Here is a 27,716-nt window from a genome sequence, read left to right on the forward strand (position 1 = left end):
AAAGAAGAGGAGGAGAGAAAGAGGGCAAGATGGCAATAACAAGGGGGTGGGGGTGGGGGTTGCCATTGGCGGTGGAGGTTGTTGGATTTGTAGTTTGCCTGGCAACAGTGGCACAGAAAGCGGGATTAGAGAGGGCCAAGTGCTGGTTCATTCAGCGCAAATTACCGTTCAAGGAGAATGGGAACAGGAAGTCTCACTAAAGCCATTTACTCTTAATGAAGTAAAGAGGTTTTTGGCACTTTGAAAATCCGGCAACGCGTCTCCTGCCACATTTGAACGCCTTGTGAAATGTGTACGTTATGTCATTTTAAATCTCCATAAAAACCTCTGGGAATATGGCACATACTTACAAAATGTCATTATTGAGAATTGAAAATAAGCAGAAAAAAAAGATCTAAGAGAAAGTGTGTAAATAACTCTAGAAACTAGCAAATGTTGCTATTTGGATCATAAAACAGGACTGTGTGGGTGTGGCAGATCACATTTTGATTGACAGCTATCTGGCTCCTCCCACAGCAACAGCACGTATGAGAAACATCAAGATGACGCGCTGGACATTATGTTTCATGACTCAGAATCAGAGGAGGACGCAGAAGCTCTGCTGTTACAAACATATCCTCAATTTATAATTTATCATTTACACACACATACTGCTCGGGCCCCAGCTGTGCAATGACCTGCCGGAGGAGATCGGGGGGCGCTAACACACGGTCTTCTCTAAGTCACTTTTAGAACATACTTTTGAAAACTTGCTTTTTATTGATTTTTAAGGTTTTTGACGATGTGGGTTTCCAGTATCTTCTATTTGTTTCTCAGTAATAGTATTTTTCCGTTCGTCTCTCTCTCTCTCTCTGACCTTGCAGACTCGAGCGATGCGCGACACCTTGGTCTGGCTCGGGTAGGCGATCTGCTCCTGACTCCTCTCCGTGAAGAAGAAGTAAATCTTGTCGTCGTCGCCGATGGAGCTGTTGATGCTCTCCTTCAGCAGCGCCGAGCCCACAAAGTCTGCATCTGTGCACACACACACACACACACACACACACTCATCGACATGTCTAAACACGGCCCCTTCTGAGCGGCCGAGGAAGTGTCTCCTAGGAAACTAAGGATGGAGCTTTTAAGTATGATTGAACTGCCTCAATAAGCCGGTTAGAGCTGCAGTGCGGTGTTTGATGTGATTTTCATTCTGCAGGTCAATCGCTTTTTGTTGTAACAGCAAAACAGCTGATGGGATTAAAATGTGTAAAATGACAACGAGGTTTGGTTTACTCAAAGTGAAATTACAAACTACAGTGTCTGCGTTTGTTTTTTTGTTTTTTTTAACTCATTACTTGATGCATGTGGGGATGGTCTCCCTTCATATTTACCCAGAAGCCACCTGGTGGGGGCCTCCTCCGTCCTGAGCGTGGGGAAGGGGAAGTTTCTGCGCACGTCTGGAGAGCTTCGAAACTCGTACTGAGACGCCGTGAACATCTCGCCGTCTGACAAGAGATACTACAGCGTTAGTTAAAATGAAGGGTGAATGACATTTGGACATCAGATTTAATTTGACATGAAAACAGAGTGAGCGCTCGGGCTGTGACCTTTCACCTCATGCAGTTATGTTAGTCATTAAATCTCAGCGTGCTAAAGTGTGTTCAGGAAGTGTCTTCTTAATATTGTGAGTCTAAGGATTATAAAGAAAGGGTTCTAATAAGTCTTATTACAACAATAAAATATGTCTAAACACAAAAACATTTCATTAACTCAAACAGCTCCGTTGGGACACAAAGCATCAATTGATGATGATTTTAAAACTACAATTTAATAAAAAAGGGAACCAGAAATACAGAGAATTCAAAACTTTGGCGGGGCACTGGTAGCCTAGCGGTTAGTGCGTACGCCCCATGTACAGAGGCACGGTCCTCCAGGCTCGAGTCCGACCTGTGGCTCATCTCTCGCATGTCATTCCCCTCTCTCTCTCTCTCTCACACCGATTTCCAACTCTATCCTCTGTCCTTTTTCTATAAATAAAGGCATAAAAAGCCCAAAAATAAACCTTTAAAAAAACCTTGGAATAGATTTGACAAGAGGAAAATAGATAAAACATTCTGTTAAATTGAAACATCCTTGGAGGCTTGAATAAGGAAATGATGAAAAGGAAGTAATTTCTGCAAAATGAAGGCAGACCAAGCGGGCTGAGTCAAATTTAATTTAATGTTGATTCTCTTCAGAAACTCAAAGAACAAGATTAAACCTTGGAAAGATAAGCACTTCATTGTTGTCACTCAGAGTTTGAATGTCTCTTAACTTAAGGAACAACAACAGCGACTAGTAACTTGTAAATGCATGTGTGTGTAGCATGTTCAACATCAGAGTGTAAAACTGTATTTCCCCTCGCCGGATTAGTATATCAGAGCTGTTGCACCGACATGCTCCAGTCAGAGCACTGCGGTCAACACAACCGTTGCTTTAAGATTTTCCAAGATCAAGTTCAAAACCCGAGTCGACACAGCTGCTCCCGATCTGTGGAACAGTCTGCCTGTGAACATCTGCTCACTCCCTTAAAAGTTCTGAATCATTGCTGCAGACACACCTCTCTGTGATGGCTTGTGTTGACATTTGTGACACTAACTTTTAGCCTGTTAAAGATTTAAAGAGTAAAGCTTTCCCTTTTTAGTTCGGTGATCTCTGGAGGCTTTATTTTCTGTTTTTTTCCCAGCAAAAACATTCTTTCCATGTCTGCACCTTTAAGAAAAAGCTAAAGACCCAGCTCTTTCATGAATACCTACTAACTTAATGATGATGGTCTCCATATTATTGATGATGATGATGGTAATGACGATGGTTTTTGTTTGATAACGACGACTTATAAGATGGTTTCTATACTGATTAGAGCTCTCAAGAACTGCCCTCAATGTTGTGCTTTGCCTCTGGTCACTTCCTGTCAGCACCTGTGTGTCCAATCAGACTCAAAGCTGATTGTTTGCTCTTACTGACATTGTTCCCTTTTTTTCTAGATCCTTGCTTGTGTTGTACTTACTCTCTGATGTACGTCGCTTTGGATAAAAGCGTCTGCTAAGTGAATTGTAGAATTGTAGTAGTAGAATTGCTTGCTTTTTGTTGACTACACCAACAAGCTGTATAAAACACAGATTAAATGTAAGACATACCTACGAGGAGGCCCGTGTATCCCTTAGCTGGGTCATAAGGACACCTGTCTCTGCCCTCGTCAAAGCCTGAGGAGAAGCTGAAGCGCTCTGCATCCTGACACGGGGAGTAAAAGAGAAGCACGTCTTGATCATTTCATTATAATTCTAGACCAGTCATAAACCCGCTGCAGTGAAAAATCACAGGAGCTCTTACAATATAAGCACAAAGAGGTCTGAAGGCGTTTGTCCCGCAGGCGTACAGGTGAGTCTCATTGTACCGCTGCAGGAAGCGGATGTGATTGTAACACTCTGTCTGCAGAGAAAAGCACAAAAAGGAAAACCGGTTATTTCTGGCTCCACAATTAGAAAAAAAAAAAGCTGGAGGCAAGTCAATGCATCACATGTTCAGGAACTACATCAAGCCAGGAGTTAGAGAATTAGCGCAATATTTTTCTTCATATCAGGGAAAGAAAAGCAGTTTAGAAGGGTAGAAAGCTGTCTTATTTCAAAAGCACAAGTATTTTTGTCTCCAATGTTTTCTAAATAAATAACAGACCTACAAGAAAAAGTGGCTCATGCAAAATAATGCGAGGGTTCAAAATGCAGTTATGTACCTTGTTGTCTCTTCCTTTGTTGAGACACTGTTTCTTCTGCTCGGGGGAAGCATCCCAATCAATCTGCACACAATGGGGGGTTAATAAGGATGACTCAGTTCGCTCAATAAATAGAGAGCAAAAAATACATAACAAGAAAGATCTATGTAGAGGAGCGGAAGAGACAAAGACGAAAACAAGTGCGTGTGTTCTGGCTGCGTCTCTGTGTTCTGACTCTCTTCAGTAACCCATGAATAAACGCCTGCTGCATTTAATCTGATATCCATAAAAAATTGGAGGGACACAATGGGATTTGTTCAATCTGCTCGAGGCTATTATTAGTGTGTCCTCTTTTTTTTTTTAACACTCGGGGAAACGAGTGAAAACTTGTGAGATCCGGTTGGCCGCGTCGTCGTCATTACTCGGCACTCACCGTGAGGTTTGCAGGTGTGGAGATGTCGGAGGTGTTGAGCGCGTACAGGGCTCCTCTCCCTCCCACGTACAGCAGCCCGGCCTCCACCTCCAGCAGCAGGGTGCTGTAGTTCTGGGAGGCGCCGGAGAAACGGGTGCTGCCCAACAGACCTGCAGAAACACACAGCACACGTCACTGAATAACAACCACAAGATTTCTCTTTTGAGGCCCAAAAGTCAAGTGAACTGTTTGATTTAGTCTGGAGGTTCGTTTTCAAAGTTCGGTTCTTATGTATTAGATACAACTATACATCTACATCAATTAAAATATTAAAGGTCACATATTAAACTCCTTTTCCAGAAGTTTAAATAAGTCTCAGAGCTCCCCAAAACATGTGTGTGAAGTTTCTTGTTCTAAATCCACTCTGATCCTGCATTTGATCATGTCTATAAACCCCTCTATTTCAGCCCTGCTCAGAACAGGCTGTTTCTGTGTCTGTGTACCTTTAAATATGCAAATGAGCTGTGTCTGACCACGCCCCCTCTCTGGAAGGGCTTGGGTGTATCAGTGTTTTCTCACTCCATGTCCTATTGTTTACAGTGAGAAGGCAGACTCAGAGGGGCAGAACAAACACCTAGCTGTGGGAGTGTCACCCACCTGGGGGAGGGGCTACTGCCCTTTGTGATGTCATGAAGGAAAAGTCTCCAAACGGCGTGTTTGAGCACACATTTTCTGAAAAGTGGAGCAGGCAGAAGATAGAGAGGATGGACTTTTCTCATAATTGGGGGGGTTTGTAGACAGACTAGGGACATATATTTGTGTTAGAACATGGTGAAGTATATTTTGCACAATATGTGACCTTGAAATTATTTTTTTGTTGTGTAAACATTGGAACATGTGCAATATGGAAAATATTCAATATATTTCATTATGTATCATATCATATTGATCGTACAATATCCTATAGTATGAATCAGATATCCTTATAACTTCACTGTCTTTGTATCATGCCCTTGTTGTCAATGTTGCAGATTAAAGATTTAGTTTTTATTTTTCTTAATTAAACACAACAGCCATTGTAGTGTATTATGTTCATGTGTCCAGACAGTCAAGTATCAAAGTAAGAAAATGTAAATGTAAACATGTATGTGTGTATGATTCAGTTCTGGACTCTGCAGACCTCAGAGCTCATTGTTTCATTATTATTATTTTTTTTAAATATTTATTTTTGTGCCTTTAAGGGATAGATAGGACAGTGGGTAGATTTGGAAATCAGAGAGAGAGAGTGGGGAATGACATGCGGGAAAGAAGCCACAGGTGGGAAGCGAACCCGGGCCGCCCGCTTGAGACGACAGCCTCCATACATTGGCCGTGCGCACTAAACACTGCACCACCAGCGCCCCATTGTTTTATTATTTGTTCAAGTGTTCAATAAATGTCCTTAGAGACCACACCATTCTCTTTTAGTTATTACGTCCCTTGAAAGTTGGTCATTGACAAATAAAATGAGAAACGTACCACACAGTATAAGTTTGTGTCAGTTACTGCAATAAGCGAGTGAACAAAGTGTGCTTGAGTTGTCCCTGTTGTTACTCTAGAAGCCAGAGGATTTATTCTGAGCTTCGTGGGGTTTGAGTTTATTGTAAATCTGCCTCCTGCAAAGTCTCCTCGTACAGAAGCAAAGATTTGGTGCCATTGTGTTAATTTTTAATGCGGTTATCTCAAGATTGTGAGTTAATTATTTTTGTTATCTTGTAATAATTAAATTATTGAAACCTGTAATCGTGAGAAATCAGTGTTTCCTTTTTATAACTTTGAATTCTTATCAGAGATCAGCAGCACCATGCTAGCATGCATAAACGGCTTTTTATAGCAAATTAAGCTCATTGTGAAATTAAGCATGACGACTTAGTCTTGTTTTCTTATTCAGTGATTGTTTCAAAATTCATTCATATCACTCTCTCTCGCTCTCTCTCTCTCTCTCTCTCTCTCTCAGCTGTTTATGGGCGTTTACACATTTAATTTAGTTAAAACCAAACAGATTTGGCATGGCGTTAATCGGCCAATCGTCCTGCTGCTGTCAAACCTTCAATCTGTTCTCCTCTCTGCCGTCAGGTTGTCATTTCTTTGTGGATCTCCGCGACCCTCCTCCAACCCCCAGTCACCTCCAATCCATCTCACCAGTGTCCGGGTTTACGTCCACCCCTCATCACTTCACCCTTCAACAACCAGCGTCTAGACTCCATCAGGGGAAGATCCTACCCCGCTCTCAGCTTTACTACTCTTTATGAATTCATGTCTCAATGGGGCCAAAAAACAATTAAAACATTTCTCATTAATTTGTAAAATGAATAAAATGTGTGGTAATAATGCAGTCTTTACTTATTCAGCCTGCTACATGCAGCTCTGTGTGTCTGGGATGGTCTTTCTTTATTTGTCCTTGGCCGTCAGTTTAGGGTAAATGCTTTAAACGCCACTGTTTTTGTTTTTTTAAATGTGGAGTGGTCATTTCATGTTTTTATATCTCACAATGATAGGTGCAATTTCCCTCAAAGGATTAATAAAGTATCTATCTATCCATCCTCTTCCACATTATCGAGTTCTGCATTATTATATAAAATGATCTCAGGAAGAAAAGGTAAAAAAAAAAAAAATGAGTTCATTTTCTTTTGAAAAGCAATTTAGCCACATCAAAAGAAAACAAGCTTTACCGTCACAAGATGATAATAAAATAATTAGCCAGATATGTAGAGACTAACAGTTGTTACCACAGCTCTTCTCAGCTTTCATACCCTGACTTTATAGACGGAAAAATTATTCATTTCAATGACAACTGATGTCATACTTTGGGACATTTTATTTGACTTTCTTTGGAGAGAAGTTCTTGTTGTGCTGCTTGTATTAAAAAAAAAAAAGAAGCATGGATACATTTTTAGAAGTTTACCAATCCATGAAAATAAAAAAGTGTAGGCGTGATTCCGATGAAAGATAAATGTTTCTGTAGATGTCCATAATGTGCAAACTAAGGCATTTAAACAAGTGTAGTTTTGGGATTAAAACCAAAGTACCATCTGTCAAAATGTCTGCAGGGTCGTGGTGTGTATAAACAGCTCCAAACAGATGTTTGAACAGATTTGTATAAAAGCTTCCATCTTGTCTTTTGTTCACTTCATTTGTCTGTCTACTCGCCGTTATATTGTATAGTTTCTGCTCATAACATGTCTACACTCATGCACTTTAACTTATGTCATTACTGTCCATTTACAACTCTGTTTTTGCACATTTACATTTAATCTTTCATATTTAATCTTCCATATTTAAGACTAGTAATGCTTAGTTAAATCCTGGTTGTATATATTCACATTCTTAGTTTTGATATTTTTAGTACTTATTTACTTTGTATTTAATATTATATTATGTTTAGATTTGCTAATATTGTGTTTTTTACTCATACTGTGTGTTGGATAACCTGCTGCTGTAACGCCACAATTTCCCATTTTGGGATCAATAAAGTAATTCTATTCTATTCTATTCTATTTTACACTTGTATGAAAATCCACACACCCCAAAGTGAGCATGCTTAGCGTGACTGCATGAGGGTGAAACTCGACAACACGTCAGGGAGATGGGGGGGGGGGGGTCGCTGGAGTGTTCGCTCGGAAAGTGGGGACGGGGGCACACGGGAGGCAAAATTTGAGGGCATCCAGCAGGAGCCGTGGCCCAGTAATGCCAAATCGCATCAGCAGCTCTGCCACGGCATCATCACTGCTGCTGTACAGCGTGTGTGTGTAAATGTGTGTGTGTGTGTGTGTGTGTGTGTGTGTGTGTGTGTGTGTGTGTGTGTGTGTGTGTGTGTGTGTGTGTGTGATGAGGGTGATGGAGGAGGGAGGTTCAGTCAGTGAGTCGAGCAAATAAAGGGTTAGCTACGCCAATGAGAAGTATAACATGACAGTAAAAGTGGATGTTTTTTTTTTTTTGGTGGTTGATCTTTTAAAAACAGATTATTTGTCCGTCTGAAAAGATCGAACTGAAGAAAAACATTCAAACACTCACAGTCGGATGTGGCAGCTCAGAAACGGGGGCAGCTTGCTCTGCTGCTGTGAGACAATAAAAATGAGGGCAGTGTTTTTTTTTTTTGGAATATCTGTGAAGAAGTAAGTTTGCAGAGCTTCATTTGCTCTCAAAGTTCAAATCAAATGTCTGATTACAGAAAACGGAAACAATCACCGATGCAGAAGGAACAAACGCCATCATCAGTGTTACGCTGGAGAAAATGAGTCAGCGTGGAGCAGATGGGCGTATTAATCGCCACACAGCCTCCCTCCCTTTATTGTATTTTTTATTTCCGTTGTGAACTGAAGGCAGCCATGTGCCAGCTCTCTGTAATAAGACATCCTATATTTGTCCCGCACCGATCGATTCGCCGTGGTGTAAAGGGGCCTTCCTCGCCTGTCCTTGTTCATTGTCGTTCTGATGGAGCGAGACGGGTGCCAAGCAGCTGGGAGGGCGAGGGGATCACAGGGTTTTAAGAATATCCGGCAGTGCAAGCTGAACTATGGTTTCATTTCACAGTCCGTCGTTCATAAAAGTCAATTAAACAGGTTTTAACAAGTCCAATAGGTCGTAACATAATACACCTTTTTTTTTGTTTTTAAGCAATTATCAAAAGCATCAACCACAAAAGCTGCAAAACACTTGACTTCTCACACACTGACTCATACTTTCCATGACTTAAAAACTGAATATTTGAAAATGGTGGCACTCCCCTTCGAATCAGTTACATACACAATTTTGGAAAATATACACTCCTGAAAATATCTAGATAAAATATACAGCTCCTCCTGGAAATATCAGGAGTGTTTCAGGAGTTTTCTGCATGTGAAGTAAACATGCAAGATGACGAAATAGGTTGGTTAACATATTCGCTGAATCTAGCTTCTTCCAGCTTCTTCCAGCTCAGCATGTTTATCCAAGACGAAGAGTTTTGTCTCATTTAACTATTTTAAAAAAAAGGCATCAATTCCTTTTTGAATCTCACTATTCCGGTTTTCACATAGACTGTATATGAAGATGGACAGAGCAACAGCCGCCTGGTAGTGAAGCCAAAATATTTATATTATATATATCGCGCACAATAAAAATATAGTAAAGTTATTTTCAGTGTGCCACGGACTTCTGATTGGTTTTTCCAAAATATTTATACTTAGAATATCTGACACTTTCTGTAAGATTATGTCCGGTGGTTTAATGCTAGCCGTCTCATTTTAAGACTAAATTGACCAGTTTAAGTTTAGGAGTTATGTTAAAGACCGTCAGAAAATGTTGTCAAACCAGCGAAAGAATCCTCCCAAAAAAATGCGACAGGACTCCCTGTGTAAACAAAACAAAGTTACGAGAATTCAAACACGCTCCTGACTCACCTCTGCTATCTGAACCTTAGCATCACTAATGTTCTCACTGCAATAATTCACAATGACCGTGATGGTAATGAGGGTGACAGCGTGTCTCCCGGCGGCGGTGGGACTTGCGTAATGATAAAACATGACGAAAACTGTTTTAGAGCTTCCCCAAACATCACATGGGAGGCGTTTTTCCTCCCCCGCATGTCGACATGCTTGTCTGACTGTCACATGGACGCGCCGGGTGAGCGCCCGTCAACTCTCCAGACCTGGTAGAGAGACTGAGTCACACTGTGGTCTCTCTGTCTGTCCGCCCACCTCCCCTTCCCGCTAGACTTTTTCTTGCTGGATCTATCGCTGACAGCCAGAGAGCACCGTGATCAATCTCTCACTGGTCAATTATTAGGTTGTTATCATATTTGTCCTGTCGTGCCTGTCGGCCTGATTGTGATGACAGCCGGGAAGAATGACGGTGCAGATTATACAGCTGCTCATGGCAGAGAAAATCCTCCAAAAAAAAAAAGGAACAAAACTTTAACTCTGCATGTTTTTAGAGCAACAGCATTTAACTAATGCAGCATTTGAGGATAATAATTTTAAGGCCCTGAGTGTGAATTGTGTAATCCCATCCAGCATGTATGAATACATATTTTCATGTTGCATGGATAAAACTGTGAAGAGAATTCAGATTCAGATTGATGTTCGGTTGCACCCGACCGTAAGTAAGACGGCCGCAAAAACGACCTTTACACTGACAGTAAGGCATAACAGCGGCGTACAGTCCCCCCTTTGAACTGGCAACGTGAAAGGGACTACCGTCCAAATCCAATACTAGTGATCTAAACTTTCCAAGAACTATGAATGCTGCCTCCCCCCCCCCCCCCCCGGCGGCGACAAAACAAACTTCAACTTATGTAACTCTCAATAAAAAAAAACAGAGAAGAAGAAGACTGTGAGACTGTCGCATTTTATTTCTCATATCCAGTCAGCCTCAGATTTGAGTGACCAACAAGCAACTCCTCAGACTCAGCCAAAGGTCGGGACATGCCAGCGGGGGGCTCGGGATTCATCTGAAGGGTGGGGGGGGGGGGGAGGGGGGCTCCAGCTGGGAGTCACGCAGCACAGAGCTCTATCTACCACACAGGTACACACACATGAAAGGCAAACACACATCTCAAATACGCTATACTGAATCTATACTAAGATCTTTTATTAACACTAAACATCGTTACAGTCACACACATCATCCACATAAGAAGAAATGTGACATGTTCTCAGAGATCACATCATTTAAAGAGCGAGGTTATGCAAACACAATGGCAGCCCAAGGCGACATAAAGAGCGCACTACTCATGAGTCATTCAAGAGTGAGTGAAAGCCTTGGTTTCGATCTAACAAAAATAGTGTCTGCGTGATATAACGAGCTGATGAGAAGGACCACAGTGACATACTACATGTCCCTGGCCCTCAACGCAGCAGGGGAGCAGTGACCTTGGTCTCAGACCCGGCATGTTCAGACTGTTTGTGGCTGGGAACGTCGACTTGTTGGCTAATCTTAACGAGTCCATATTCTGCCCTTTTTGGGGTTCATATATTTAATCTATGTTCCTACTTTTGTACGTTCACAATAGCTAAAGTCCGAAAAAAGTGTCTGTTTTCATGTACTGCTCCTCATTGCTCCCTCTACGCTCTGAGTCCGTCAGCTGCACTCTGTTGAGCCCACACTGTTAGACCCCACGTGGGCCAAGTCTGCTCTGATTGGTCTGCCGATCCGCTCTGTCGTTATTGGTCAGTTGCTCAGCACGCTTCTTGGAAATTTCAACAATTTCACGAGCCAATGGGCTTAGATCAGTGATCTCACACTGACAATGACGCCGCACTGACAATTTTTTTATCGAGGGGGGCTAGAACCGAGCGTTACATGCAGCTAATGCTACAGCTAACAGGAGGACGTAGGAGAAGACGCGTTTCCGCGGACTTTGAATTTTTGCACATAGATGTGCCTAAACATGCACAGGACACTATGAAAACACACTAAAGAGCATATAAAACCAGAAAAAGCTGAATATGGGACCTTTAAAACACCTGACGCTCTTTACTTGTTGTTGACATCACAGGCAGATGTATGAGAGAGGAAAATCATTGTTCACTTTGTTCTGAATATGAATACAATCACAGCTGTGCTTCAAAGCCAATCGTTCAGCTATTTGTCAAGAAATAAGAAAATAAATTGGGCTTTTCTTTGCATGCTTGCACGCACAATACACACATACACACACACCCAGAAAGTAGGGCTTTCTTCTTACTATAGAAAGCACAAATATATAAAAAAAAATCCCCCAACTCATTTCATGAAATCTCAAATATTAGAAGCAATCCATCCACATTAAACTACAAAACTGTTGGTTTGTGTTCTCCATAATTACATTTACAAGGTACTAAACGATTCCTCCCCACTACAGTTTCTTGGATCTTAAAATGCTGTGAGTGTCAGGTTTAGGACCAAAAACAACTTGGTCAGTGTAACACTGTTTTTTTTTTTTATGGCATCATTTCCTATGAGGCATTAACAGGCCTTTAAAAAAAAAACTGAGAAGTACTTTGGAAGTATTGATCACGATGTTTTGGAGTTCTTCGTCTCTGGGAAAACATATTAAAATGTAGCTGACTCATCCTGCACTCTAATTACTAATTTTAGAAATATAGAAAAAATAGTCATCACACCAGAAGCTGCTCCAATTAAATGCAATCTAATCGGAAAATTACCATCTGTAATATTTCGGGCCCTCGCCCTTCATCAGACATGATTTTATTTACTAATTTTCCATCCAATGAAAACCTTTTTTTATGTCCCTCCTCCATGAGCAGTAATTGTGTCACAATGTTGGTGTTTAATGTTCTTACCTTAAGCACAATTGGTTTCTGTAAAAGCCAATCAAAAGCTATTTTTACAGCGCTGTACAAGTCAGCAACTAATGCTGTTGCAGAGTTCTGCGGTCATACATTTGTGCTTTGTACATTGCATCCATAGCGGTGTAATATTGGTGTCCAAGTGTGTGATTTTACATTTTGCCTGTAAACACACAGCAGGAGCTTCACACACACACACACACACTGGCACACACACATAGTGCTGATTCGCCCTGGCAGCTCAGACGTTATACATTGCCATCGTCTCGCCCATGTGTTGCTACCTCTGATGCCGGCTCAAGGACGGAACGACCATTCTCCCTGCATGCGTTACACGTCGCAATGCAGACGAGGCATAACACACACGGTCCTGCTTTTATGGGAAACACATTCATTTGGAGAATAAAATACCTCTTTTCTAGTTTTTTTTATGAAAATGTAAAGACAGAAACAAAACCAAAGAAACTGAAAAAGTTTGAATAGTAACTTTTTCCATCCATGAATTTGTTTAGCAATTGAGATAACAGCACCATGTTGATGTTGACCTACTCCTCCCCGAAGCCACTATTTGATATCCAAATAGAGACACACAGAGACACACTGTACCTTGTGCTTTGCTGAATAATCAATGAGGAAAGTCAACAGTGCTGAGGAGTGCCAGAAGCCTCTGAGCGTGCAGACTCGTATCTATTTACTGTTTTCATCCCGCGTGCACGTGCGTCCTGAGTCTGCGTGTGTGTGCGAAAGTGTGTCTACATGTCTGTGGACCGTTTTTTTGGTGCGCATCGCTCATCGCTCAATGAAGAGAAGAGGTCAGAACAAGTCCCCTCAGAAACATCTGTCAGTTTTTCCACTGGGCTCACACACACACGCACACACACGCGCACACACACACACACACACACACACACACACACACACTTGACACCTATTTCATCTTTCATCTATCTCCTGAAAAGAGTGAAGACATCACTGTCAGTGACTCAGAGGATCTGTGATTGTGTGTGTGTGTGTGTGTGTGTGTGTGTGTGTGTGTGTGTGTGTGTTTGACTATGTCTCAACATTGAGCCGTCGCAGGTGGTGCGTCCAGAATGTGTACACACACGCTCAGACATCAGAGATCCTCCATGTGTGGTTCAAGATGAGAGTAAATCCAGTGTGTGTGTGTGTGTGTGTGTGTGTGTGTGTGTGTGTGTGTGTGTGTGTGTGTGTGTGTGTCTACCACATTCATCAGAATGTGTGACTTCCTGTGTGACTCACTGATCACTGGACGCAGTATAGAGACCATGTGACGCACACATTAACACTGGCACGTGCTTATGTAAAGATTTGGGAACAAATGCTCGGAGGAAAGACTGACTTAACGTCTTCGGACAGCGTCACAACTGTCAGTTGTTGTCAACTCTGTTTGCATTATATAAGCATCTCTTCACTTCTTTGTCAGAGTTTTGAGTCAGTGGACATTAATGTGTATTACGTAAGCAATGATCCACAACTTGGTCCCTCGGTATAAACGAAAAACAGACTCACTCATTATCCCTACTGTCATATATAAATATATACAGTCTGTTATTTTAGCTTTAAAAGTGTCATTTCACGCGTATGCCTAAGCTCGCTATCATAATCTACCTTTAGATTGAAGATGTCAACGTTGTTTGTGAGCACCAGAATTACAAGTTGGTTTAAATAACTATTCATATTTCAATCGGTGTCGGCCCACATGGCCAGTTAAAGGAAGAATATGCGATTTTTCACATTTAAAAATGTAGCAGAAATCAAAGAAATCCTCTGAAAATAACTCATGACTGTGAGTCATGACTTCAATGAGTGTGACACCCGAGTCCCGCTGTCTGTGATGCTTTCCGAGCCGTATCTACAGCGTGTTTACATGCTCGGGACGACCGGCCGCCTCGTCCCCTTGCATATAAAAAGTTGTTTAATTGAGGGACTAGAGAAAAAAGGAATAACATACTGTACTCACTGCTTATATAAGCATTTTTAGATCACTAAAAAATGTACATGCAGTGTAGATACGCAAAATAATGAGCGATAGCATTAGCATGCTAACACAACAATGCAGCGCGAGTTGTTTTGGTTTCATGCTGGTGCTCAAGGGCGACATCTGCTGGATCAAAAAGTTGTATATTCTTCCTTTAAATGTTGTGTCTAAGCTGTCCACCACTAGACGGGGCTGGAGCTGCAGTTACTGGGCCTACTCTCCCTGATGAAAACTACAACAGTGGACTAATAACGTCTCATCCGTAGGCTGAATCAGGTTATTTAGGCATCAACCTGCAAGAAGGACCGAAGGCCGGTGGTGCTATGGTGCTAATATCAGCCACACTAAGCAAACCAATTTCACATTGTTTAGCCGCAGTTTTAAGTACAATGTTGCTGGTCATAGGGCTGGTTCAAAATATCGATTCATCTATGCATTGCAATAATTATTTTCCCAATTCAACATCAATTCAGGGAAATCGTGCGATCAACTTTTTCAAAGCATATTGATCAATATCGAATCAAATCGAATTGTGACCCAAAGAATAGACATGGAATTGAATTGTGAGGTTGTGGACAATACCCAGCTCTAACTGGTCACCATAGAACTGAGTCTGCAGCAACGATACACACTCAGCATTAACAAGGAAAGGAAAGTGTATGGACCTTAGTCCCAAGTAAAAAACCACCACTACCACTAAAGCACCAAATAAATGAAGGGTGAGTGGTAAATCAGATATGGCATCCTGGTTGGTGCTTTGTAGAAAACCATTTCCTCCGTTGAGGGTAGACCCAATGAAAAGGTCCTGTGGTCCTTCTGGTGTTTCTTTGACACCAGACAGAGTGTGAACTGTGAGGCGCAGGGAAAATGACATTAACTGTTATTCTTTTTGACTGCAGCTGCCCGGCACTTGGTGGTGCATCGAGCTGCTGCCGGTGTTAGAGGTCTCTTTGGATTTGGATCTGTTTCACTCAAATACGTTCGATTCCAATCCACAGGATTCACAACTTTGGACTAATTTGTTTCAAATCAAAACCTCTAATACAGAAGTATTGTAAATCAGTAATATCATCGTGGAAGCCAACAAAATCTATGATTTTGGTAAATTGACTTGAGCTTGTTCAGCACTTTTCTAGTCTTCTAAGCACTTTTTTCACCGCAGGTCACACCACATTCACACACTGCAGAAGCAGCCTTAGTAATTTGGGGGTTAAGTGTCTTGCCATAGGACACACTGACATGAAGCTGCAGGAGAAGTGGATCGAACCCCTGACCTTCCAGTTAAGAGACGACTAACTTTACCACTGAGCCACAGCCGCCCCATGATGCTGGCAATAAAACCTCTTAATCAATAACGTAAATATTTACATACAACTTGAGGCTGATAACTCCTGTAAGGAACATCTGGTTTGTGTTGACTTTGGCGACCCAAGCTGTTTGTCTTATTTCTTTTCTGATTTTGTCCCGTAAATGTGTCAGAAAATTGTATGTTTTAGGACGTGTTCACTCTTTTTAAATCTTTGCCATTAAACATGTAAAAGCGCGTCTGTTTTGGCAGCATGCAATAAAACACTTTATTTGACACCTACCCTCCGGCAGAGAATTCAAACATCAACAATAACAATCAAGAAATACAAAATCTTTATGCTGACAGTTTGTGTTTGCTTTTGTAGGTCATAAAGAAGCTTCAATATAAATTTCAATCTGTTTCATAACCAGCTAAAAACTCCTCACAGGAGCTTTAAAGGTCCTAAAATGAAAATTGACTAATTATTGTTGGTAATTTGATGGGTTTTAGAAAAAATAGGAACTTTGTGGTCAAACTTGTGGTCTTCAGGAATAAAGATGTCAGCCGCTTTCAGAGAGATCAGCTGCTAAGCAGCACATTTAAACAGCAGTCTGTTGTTTACCACATGTCTTATGATGACACAATCACAATACCTTTTTCTTTGCTTGTGTCAGATCCAAAACTTTCGAAGGACTTTTTGTTGTTTGTTTTTTTTTTTTTTAAACCAGGGAGACTGCAGAGTGAGATGAAAGCCATCCAAGACTTTCATCTCAGAAAAGGAAGCCAGCTCCTCACATGCAACACACAAATACTCCCCTTGTTTTCTAGAAGCCTAATCAGAGTTTTTACCAAGAAGATCCTGTCAGAATTTCACATCGAGATCAAAGCATCACGGAGATCTCGGTGGATTTAAGCGCCCAAAGCATTGAATGTGTCACAGAGAGGAATAGAAAAGTGTAACAACAAATGCTGTCCATGTAGCTTAACGCTGCCATACACGATACACTTTTAACATCTTCAGCCAAAACAGCTGCACTCAAGCGTATAATGGGAGTAAATAATCAATGTTTTCTGTGTTTATTCACAGCTGCTGAGGCTGTGAAGACAACAATAGACTTGGCTGCAGACTAAACGGGCGACTGCCAATGACTTTTGTCCCAGTTGCTCTAATTACAATACTGGATGAAGAGAGGTCTTCATTTACAAGTTGACGGGGTTAATTAACGCCCTCACATAAACTCTCTCTGGCTGCACAAGACCTCTTTCGCCATCTCAGCTTATCACAGCAGCGACAGACAACTTACAGTGCATCAATATTTCACGACTGCATTACTTCAGGTCTGGTGGCACACACAGAAAGAGCACAATGCAGGTATACCCAACGGGCGAACCACAGAGGTCAGCGCACAGTCAGACATTTATCCCACCTCTGGGAGATGAACTCCGTCTCATAAACACACACACAGAGTCTTTTTAGGAATGTCGAGTCTTCAAATGTGTAACGTGACTATTAGAGATAACTGGATTGTAGAGCTGCAACTCATGCTCATTTTGACAATTTAACTGCAGTGATTAAAAATTACTATGTACAAACTTTCACCTGAAGAAGTTAGGTTTGGTCAATCGTGTTTTCCCAGGAAACAATGCCCGGGTTCATATGTACTTGAGATTTATCTTGACGAAAGGTTTTGTGTTTCTCACAGTTCTTTTATGGATCTGAGGAACAATTTAAAGATATTAACAGAGTATTAAACCAGATAACTTAGGAGCTAAGGAACTACAAGTCTGTGTAAAGCAAAACAAGAAATGTTCACTATATAACCTGGAAAAAACATCTCTAAATAATTAAAAAAAAACTAATATCTATGTTTGACTGAATCATGGATTTAGACCTTTAAAATGATTTTCATTACTTTTAGGGTCAGGCTTTTTTTGCCCCCTAGTGCTAAACCAATATTAAGGTCCTGGAGGCTTAAGCATCTTCTGATCTCTTGCTCAATCATGAGTTACAAGTTTTAATGATACAGTCTGCACTTGCTCAGCCGTCGTTCCGCAAATGCATCTTCCCTGGATGCCATCATTTAAAGAATTTGATTTGCTGTTATATTCTGTTTCCTGATTGTTAGACTGCACAGACATATCAGGCATCTCGCCCCATACATTTGATGTACACTAAATGTTAGCATCCACTCGGGAGTCGGGATTCAGGTGAGTTTCAGTCCAAGAGTAACTCGCCTTTCTCAAGATGTCGTTTTGTGTTCAGCTCCCGAAGGAAAAATGGCTCCTTGGCTACTCTACCACATTCAACAATTAGTTTCACCCTTTTGTCTGCCAAAGTGAGGCAGGTACTATATGGTGAGTGTTTTTACTCAAAAGAGACCCTACTGCATCAAAATAAGGTGAATAAAAGTGGCTATACCTAACCAAAACCTTAAATTCATGGGCCTTAAAATCAAAGCTGAAAGAAGCTTAAATACCCTTTGGAGCGGAGGGTCAATGCAAATAATCCTCCTCAATATGAGCCACCCTTTCCCACACAACCATTTCAGCCATTGTCAACATTACAATATGGATGACTACTTTTTCTTAATGTACTTTACATGGAAAAATACAATAAAATGTCTGCCATTCAAGGTCTTGTGATATGCAGTTTGCTCTATTTATCTTTCTCTATTTCTTTCACTTACAAACCATTGATTTTTTTTTTTCCGGTAAAAGGCTGCAGAAAGTGATCTTGTGTCATTTTCTTTCTTATAAATCCCCAGCTCCCTCTGCTACATCTTGTCCTTGTTCGCCCACTCACGTAGGCCATCTGCACAGCATACTGTAAATTAATGAGCGTCCCCTCACCTCAGATGAGAAAGCATAATATAAATCCTCCCACAGAGTCTCCCGCAGCACATTCCTTTTTCTATTTACACTTCTGCACACACAGGCACATGGGTCTTCAGCCCTGCATGCCCCGCCGAGTGACACGCATCACCACAGGGAAAGTGACAGAAGATTCACGTGAGCAGATTTTTACATGATGCGACGACATGCATGCCCGGATAGCCCACCGTCCTCCCAACACGCATCAGCTCATGTGGCAACTCAGATACACATGAGGACTGATGAAACACATGCTGACACACGTGCACACCCTGCACTCTCACATGCACTCAAAACGCCTCCCCCCTGACGGTTTGAAAGTAGGTCAAGGACAACTTTCTAGGAGGGCAAAGAGAAAGATGAAATCTGCGATGAGAGACTGTCTCTGGCTGCGGCACAGAAAAGTGCCCACAGTAAGCAGAGTATGTATGATTTATGATCCGAGGCAGAGCGGGACTCGGAGATGAGTAAATAAATAGCCAGAGGATTGACAGTTAGAAGAAGGATTTCAGAAAGGATGAGCTGTGTGTATGATTCACAAAAAGACTTAATGAGGCCTAATGACTTATTTATGCCGTCCCATTTAATCAACTGTTTGATAATTGTTAGCTTATTCACTTACTTAATAACAGCATTTTTACTAGGAACTAGAGTTATAACGGTGACGATATTAGTAGGCTAAAATCTAAAATGCTGAAAATGCTAGGCTAATTCAATTAGCATTTTAGCTTCCCAATTGTTTTCCTTCGGTTTTCCCAAGAACAGTAGGTTCAGGTCGACCATTATGTCCTGATTTGACTGGGGTCGCCTGTTTTCAAGGTCTGTGAATGTTTGGATTCGTTCAGTCCACGGAGACAAAACAATACAACAATGTTAGCGAGTTTAACAAATAGTTAAAATGTCAACCCTTCTTGATTGATTTGCAACTGTAGATATGATAAACTGTGAAAATATAGCTGTATTTCAAGGTCAAACAACATATTTGATAATTCCAAAAAGCCACTGAAAGTTGTCACATCAGCTAGCGTTAGCATTCAACCAACTCCTAGCATATTTTATTGTTAGCAAGTTAACAAAACTGTTAGCTAGCTAAAAGACAGATAGAGAGATAGATGGATGGAGTTGGTACTTAAATAACCGTTAGCAATGATTTACTTTTCCTTTAGTATACTTTAAAGGATTTATATGTGATTTTTCACACTTAAATATAATAGAAATCAAATATATCTGAAAATAACTCTGTGAGTCATGACTGTCTACAATGGGTGTAACACCCGAGTCCCACTGTCTGTGATGTTTTCAGAGTTTTCAGAGTCCTATCTTCAGTTTGTTTACATCGCCCGGACGGCCGGTTGACTCCTCCCCTCGCGTATAAAAGTTGTTTAATTGAGGGACTAGAGAAAAGAAGAATAAAATACGGTACTCACTGCTTAACTGTGTTTCTAGATCACGCTCATTTCAGGTAAATTTACATGCAGTGTGAAGATACGAGCATAAGAAAGATCGCTAGCATTAGCATGCTAACACAACAATGCAGCGCCAGTTGTTTTGGTTTCATGCTGGTGCTCAAGGGCGACATCTGCTGGATCAAAAAAATTGCATATAAAGCCTTTAAAGCTATAGGCTAATGTAATGTTAGCAAGAAAGCGGGTCGCTATGTCGCTATCTTCCATTGTCGAACAGTAGCAAAGAATCCTCCAGGATTTTCCTCTTCATGGTTTTTCAGTCGCTAATGATGCTAATGAATAAAATAAAGCCATGAAATTGCCGCTACCTGTTTATATGACTTCCAATTATGCCCACATCAGTACAACATTATAAATCCTCCTCTGTACTACCCACCCCGAGTCTGTATGTGGGAGAAGAAAGATGTTGGACTGCAACTTTAGAAGCAGTGCCATCTTCATTGTTTTTGTACTTCTTGGCGCTTCAGGGTCTGCCATGTATACTCTTTTTCTAAATGTTCTCAACAGAACAACAAAATCTGTTCTTTGCGGCGCAAAACTTGGACCCCGAAGGAGAAACACTCACACGATTTCGACTCTCTCCGGTCGACTGCAAACCCATATTTATTTTGGAAACGGTTCTCCTCAAATTTGGATCAACGCTAAGCAGCGAACAAACACAACAATGTGGCTTCTCCTCCTGTCATGTTCCCATCTCTCTGAGTGATTGTGATTCAGGACGTCAAAGCACTACATCCTCCAATCAACACACCATCACCTCACTGCAACACTCTCGACGGCTCTTGTGACATTGCACAGGAGAGCTCAGCTGCCAACATGTTCACTCACTCCACCCCTCCTCTAATAATACTCTCCCTCAGAGGGCTGGAGAGAATCGGAGAGAGGTGGAGTGGAGGTAAGAGCGCGGCCATGCGATCGCTCTGCCGGTGCCGGGTTTCCCCTCTCGCTGCAGCTGCAGTGTTGGCCTCTGCCGCAGTGATGAGGAGCGAGGAGAGAGGGAGGGTAAAGGTGAGGAGGCTATAAGGTGGAGGAAGGAAGGTGCTGATGATGTGTGTAAATACTCGCTGTGTGCCAAAATACACCCATTCAGCAGGATTTTCTGCACGGACACTAATCAGATCCACTGCGCTCCGGTTCTCTCTCCATGAGGGCCTCCTGTCTATTGTTTCATTAGAAGTGTTTGCTGAGCTGTGTGATCTAGGACAGGGCTTAAGAGAGACGATTAATAACTCTGCATGTAGGAGCTGTCTTCAGGGCCAACTTTCTGAAACTGTGCCACTTCTTTAACGAGCAGGGGAGGAAGGAGCCCGAGCAGCGTCAAACGAGGATAGTCAGGTGTGTGTTCATGCACATGTGTTATCGCATGTGTACCTATACCTTACGTCTATTGGAGAGACTATCAAATCACCTTGTTCGGGAACTACATTTCCCACAATCCTTTGAGGGATGTAAAAGAATGAGGGTGATTGAGTTACACTATGAGCTACTACTCAATACAAGCTGGCTGTTTATTTGCCAACATTATGAGCAGTGTTTATTTGCAGTGCACCAATGGATGAACAGACAGCTGTAGGGGCGGCTGTGGCTCAGTGGGTAGAGTCGGTCGTCCTCTAACGGGCAGGCTTGGGGTTCGACGCCCAGCTCCTGCAGCCACATGTCCAATGTGTCCTTGGGCAAGTTAGTAGCCCCAAGTTGCTTCGTCTGCTTTTTCAGCGGAGAATGAATGTGTACGAATGGGATTAGTTACTTCTGATGGTCTCTTTACATAGCATCCTTTGCCATCAGAGTGTGAATGGGTAGGTGTGACATGCAGTGTCTGAGTAGTCTAAGATTGGAAAAGTGCTTTACAAGCTCAAGTTAATTTGCCATTTACCATTTAATATAGCTGAATTAAGTTAATACTGAAGAAAACTAAAAAAAAAAGTGTCTTTTTTTCAGGCAAGTTCTGCACTTGTAAAGGCTGTCTCTTTTCCAAATTATTTCTAAGTGGATTTGAAAGATGAAAATTGAAGATAATCATGTCCATGGAAATGAAAGAGGTAGTCGTGTAAAGCCCTTTCAGTGGTTTGAAGTTGCTAAATAAGAGGCGTCAATTTCCCATTCACAAAATACCCGTTCTCCCTCCTCATCTCACGGTTTCGAAAAAGTTAGAGAGAGAGTCTATTCGCCCCCTCACCTTTCAGGAAGACAGTAGTCCTGGGAGTGACATCCAGGTCCAGGGATGGGCTGAAGGGGAAGGCCCACAGCTGTGACATCCTGGCGAGGAGCGTGAGGAGCAGCAGCAGAAGCAGCAGGGGCTGGACTGACCTCTGGTCCCCCATGTTTAACACACACACACCCCTGAGTCCAAGGGCAGCCTCAGTTGCACTCAAGTTTGTTGAAACAAAGGAAAAGTGTGTATATTTAGTTCCAGCAGCCTGCGGACGCACTCTTTGATTATCCTCCAGCTGAGAACGCAATCGATCTGTGCAGAGAAAGAGGAAAAACAAAGTGTATAACTTAGAGATAAATAATTCAAACTATGTCTGATGGTGTCTGAAATAAAAACAAAATGAACATCTAGCAATTACTCTGAAGTAGTGTGCTGTTAATATTCAACCTTGTTGCACTCAGATCCTTTAATTAAATGAAACAATACAACAATGCAGAGCAGACAAACCACAAAAGTAAATGTCCTTCCTTCAAAATCCAACTTCGGTATACTTCGGTGCACAGAAAAAGTGAAATTAAACTCATACCGAACAAAAATGACCTCTGTGACTAATTCATCACACAAAGCCATTTAGGATCTGTATTAATGATTCAACAATGTGAGTGCAGGAATTTAATGTTGCATCTGCTCGACCTAGGAGTCGGCCCTCCGTCATTAAGGGCACAAAATACATCTGAGGTGGCATAATGAATAGTTGGGTAGAAACAATGACAACACAAATAAATCTAATACTTGATTCTCATTAGGCCTCAAAATATTTAATTTAAAACTCAGCTACCTGTAAGGAGACAATGTAAAACACATTATTTATTTATGACAATTCATTATTAATCAATTGAATGCATTACTGGTAAAAGTACTGATTTTCTTTTAAGTGTTTTTTTATTACAGGTAGAAAGTATCAGAAAAAGGACAGTCAAGGAGAAAGCACCTTTAATTTGAGCTAAAGTTCATTTTCTACTACCGGTTAAAGTTGCTTTTTCACCTGCCCTTAAAATCCCTCATATTTAAAGAAACAGACACCTTTAAAGAGATCGCAAAACACTCAGATGAGTACAGTGAACTTTACTGTGCTGAATTCCTACCTGTCAGCATGAGCAGAAGATCGCTCGCTGATACGCATCATCACTCTCTGATTACAACCAATTAGCCAAAGTGAAATGAGTACGGTGTTTGTTACATAAAAAAAAAGACAATTTAGAAAGTTTAGCAAGTTAAATAATACCCCCCCCCGTGATGTCATACAGCAACACACATCTCCAACTCTTAATTAGCTGTGTGCACATCGGAGCAGCATGACGGATAATCTAGAGATTAGGCCCCGTGCCATCAGCTCAATCTCCGCCTGGCTGCCCGGCTCTCCGGCTCTCCGGCTCTGTCACTGATCAAAGGGTCAACACTGTGAAACCCCGATCCGCCGCATTGTGACACTGGAGAATTCTCCGCTTTAATCTCCACGGCGGCTGCTGCTGCTAATCACTCCCAGCATGAGGCTCTAAAAGGCTAATGACCTCTCCGCTAGCAGTTTGGATGCTAAGCTTTGATACCAACCTAGAAGATGACAAAGGGAGAGATGAGAAAGAGAAGTGTGCATGTGTGAAAGTGTTGGGATCCCCCCCCCTCACCTTGTGATAATCCAGAACTATTTCTTAAAGCTGGTTCTACTTTTAATATCTGTAGTAATGCTTCACAAAACCTCAGTCTGCTCATCCTCAGCAGTCCAGAAGCCTGATTCACTTAAGTGAGTTAAACCTAAAGTCAACTGAAGATGACTTTAGGTTTTAGTCATCTTAGAGTTTGATAAGTCTGACAGACAATCCAGCTAATTATATGTATTCATCTGTTCCATATTCCATCAGAAGAAAATAGAAATAAGACCCTGCAAAAAAAAAAACATCAGACAAAGCCAGGAGGTAAATGTTTAGCTCAGACTTTTTTTTTGGTCAAACTTCTGTTCCAAAGGTCAAGTATGAACACACACTCCAATGGAAACTGCAAACACAGCAGAAATCCATCACCGAGGTACGTTGACAGAAAGAGTTTGAGTCCGCGTTGTGCAACCTCTGGATGGTTTTTGTTGTTTGTAAAGGCTTCCTGAAGTTAAACTTAGAAAGTAGATGTGCTGTTTGCCTCATTAGGGGGCCCAGACCGTCCAGCAGTAAGCTTCAACACAAACATCTCAATCTTGAATGTATTGATATTTTTAATCACTAATGCCATCAACAACAAAATCACAGTTTTCATTTTAAACCACTATAATGTTTCCTCCATAAGAGATAAAAACCTAAATCACCCACATGCAGCTCAACCACCTACAGTTGGTTCAGACCATTTAAAAAAAACTAAGTCTTAGTGACGTCAGCCATCGGTTTCTGAAGGGGCATCATGAAACCAAATGACTTCAGTCGCCATATTGGAAATGCCTTCTTTCCCTAACGTTCTGTGAATCTAGTAACAGGCAAAGTCGTAGCTGATGTCTTTAGCCTCCTGGTGAAAAGCTACAACGCATCCACCTGTCAATCATCTCAGCCCAAGCCCTCATTATGTAAATGTATACATAACTCTTGGCCTTGGCGTCCATACTTCTGTGATGTCACACTTATGTCTAACTGCTGCACGCTATGGAGAGGTCGCGTCCCATACTTTGGGGTTTAAGGGTTCTCAACTAGCTATCGTAAACATCCCTGAAGTGTACTTCTGGCAAGGACTGGTGATGTATAAGGGTCTCAAGTGGCCCAAACTTACAGTTTATCTTTATATTTTATGTTTTGAAGATGGTAAAATCAAAAGCCAGTTCTCGAGCTCCGCTGAGTGTTCATTCATCACTTTCCCGAGCTCTTTTTGCCCCGCAGGCCTCAAACAGACGAGTGTTTAAAACATGTACCTTCAGTTTTTACAAATAACCAAGTGTTGTTATAGAGAGCAAAACGTTCAACATGTTTACTCGTCTCTGCTTTTTGAGACGGCCCCATTTGGACGCTTGAGGAGCTCGTGCCTTTTGCACCCCCTCGTCGGCTTCATCGTTCAACACCTGAGGTTGCCGTGCGATTCAGACATTTGCGGATGCTACAGTTAAGCCAAGAGATGAGGAGCAGGAAACAGAGGGTCTGATATTCCCGCTTCTTTCCAGTTTAACAGCTGCAGTTTGTTTTTTCACTTCTAGTCTTCAAACACAACATGGACTGCCTCGAATGACATCATGTGAGTCAATTAAGGAGATGTTGTGCTGCTATGTTTTTTTTTAGCCACAAAAGGATGACAAACAAACGTATTGTGCCACGGCTGTATTGCATCTGTGTGTTTCCTCTTTAACGCTGAACTGAAGGCAGATCAACGGAGCATCTTGTTTGACGTCTGCCATCCAAAAAAAAAACCACAAACCACGCTTTTCCAAACTGTAGCCAACCCAAAGCGCAACAGATCATCTGGAGGAGCGGGCATGCGGGTGAGAAGCCCCTCTGGTGTGGTTTTGTCAGCTGCTGCCCTCACGTAACCCACAGCAAACACACCTTTGTTCCATCACATCTGCATTTGCTTTGTGTGTGTGTGTGTGTGTGTGTGTGCACTGTACTACAGGAGCTGGCACGGGCGCTGACAGGCTGCTGTGTTTTTCTCACTGACGAAAGCAGCGACGCTCCAGGAGGGAAAGGTAAACACGTCGGCCTTGGCAGTGGCATGAGCGGTGCGTCACGCATGACGGGAGACGAGCGGAACAAAAACAGCAGGCGGAGGAGTCTGGAGCACCTTTGACAATCACTTTCTTCCTCTTTATCGAGCCACAGAGTCGGGTTACTTACAACAGAGCTACTTTTAAGCGATATTTCTGCGATAATCTCTGGTGCTTCAAAAAACAGCCGACTAAAATTGAAGAGATTCGCAGAGAAAAATAAAGATATTTTCCAACACAAACGTCGAAAAAGGCAGGACGGGATGATCTGAAAAACACCTCGATTGATATTCCTGCAGAAGGATCAATCAAACTGGTGAGCTATTTTTAAATCTACCCTCCTAAGAATGCCACAAGTCACAAACACACTGACACACATTTGAATACATTAGAGCTTAAAACATCAACTGATAAAGACTGAATGATGAAAACTCGACGGATGACATTAGAGGCTATACTTAACTAAGATGTCATTACATCCTTCCTTTTTCTTTTCTGTATCTGGAGCCGCAGGGGGTCCGTCAGACAGCAGAGCCGTCTATTAGATAACTCACACATTAAAGAACAAATGAGCTGGTTCACACTGTGGGCGACGTTCGCTGCTATGTATAGAAATCCTTAGGGATATTAATATTCACACAGAAGCATGAAATTATTATTTTGACACGGATAATCAGCCTGTTTGTACGAAGAAAATACAAAGTAGAGAGGTCAAAGAGGAATAGTCCTCTGTCGGGGGTTACTCTTTATATCATGTCATCACATTAAAAATGAAGTAATGAAGAATAAGTGAGGATTTCTTTGAAAGAAATACATACACAACAAGAGCTTAGCCGCACTAAAGAGGCTTTTAGGTGTGATGTGTGCGTGAACTGTTAGTAAATTAATCCACCACATGATATGTGATGACAGATTCCTATTTCCTGAAGTTGAGTCATAATAAAGAGTTCTCAAGCAGAGCCAGCTCTTGGTGAGATCCATAAACAGCTATAGAGTGTATAAAACATGGACGCAGACTCAATGACAACACCCGTTGGTTTCTGAAGAGACGTTATGAAGCCATGGCGATGGCGGTCGCCATATTGGAAATGCCACCAAACTTTAAATCAGTCCAGAAACAGGCAAAAAGGTGGACATGAGGTGAACCTTAAGCCACCTGGCAAACAGCTACACTGATCCACCTGTGAGTCACCTCAGCCACACTCGCAAATATAGAAATTTATGAATAACTCTTAGGTTTAATCAAACAGATGAGTTATACAAAAGACAATTTTTTCCCAACAATACGAGCTATTGATAAGCTGTTATCATGTTTAATTCTGATGTAAATATGGGCATTTTTACATGAACTCTCACATTAATTACTTGGCTTTTGCAGCTATAGCCTCAAGTGGACACTCAAGGAACTGCAGTTTTTTGCACGTCAGCATTGTTTTTTTTAACAACAACAGCTTGAAAATAAAACTAATTTTGACTTAAAATCCCAATTTATGACTCATCGTCCTCTTCTCTTTTATAAAAAAACAAAGCCTACTCTTGAGGTAATAGCTCTCCTCTCCAAACAGCAAATTGTTGTATTTACTCTTTCATGTCACCTGTTAAAATGTGGTACTTAGTCATCTGAACTGCTCTTTAACAAAAACAGCCTTTCTGTGGGAACATTGGCTTCATTATGGGTTTAAAATCTAAATCGATTAACAATATTACAAACTCAGTTACTGATCTTTTTATAATATAAATAACTTCTGGGTTGCCAGGTAACTGGAAC

The 27,716-nt window shown here is 41.6% G+C and overlaps 1 protein-coding gene across 1 annotated transcript in view; it reads right to left on the reverse strand.

The window, feature by feature from the left end:
* sema4gb (sema domain, immunoglobulin domain (Ig), transmembrane domain (TM) and short cytoplasmic domain, (semaphorin) 4Gb) overlaps window positions 1–22,530 on the reverse strand; it is a 40,790-nt gene extending 18,260 nt beyond the window's left edge. The window contains exons 1-7 of the mRNA XM_061027964.1: window positions 22,246–22,530; window positions 4,158–4,306; window positions 3,746–3,808; window positions 3,346–3,444; window positions 3,153–3,246; window positions 1,368–1,481; window positions 857–1,011 (exon numbers count right to left, since the gene is read on the reverse strand). Coding sequence (XP_060883947.1) covers window positions 857–1,011; window positions 1,368–1,481; window positions 3,153–3,246; window positions 3,346–3,444; window positions 3,746–3,808; window positions 4,158–4,306; window positions 22,246–22,390 — 819 coding nt within the window. The 5' untranslated portion in view covers window positions 22,391–22,530. The remainder of the gene's footprint in view (window positions 1–856; window positions 1,012–1,367; window positions 1,482–3,152; window positions 3,247–3,345; window positions 3,445–3,745; window positions 3,809–4,157; window positions 4,307–22,245) is intronic.
* Window positions 22,531–27,716: the final 5,186 nt, after the last annotated feature.

Source organism: Labrus mixtus, chromosome 21, assembly GCF_963584025.1.
Source record: "Labrus mixtus chromosome 21, fLabMix1.1, whole genome shotgun sequence".
Classification (NCBI taxonomy): domain Eukaryota; kingdom Metazoa; phylum Chordata; class Actinopteri; order Labriformes; family Labridae; genus Labrus; species Labrus mixtus.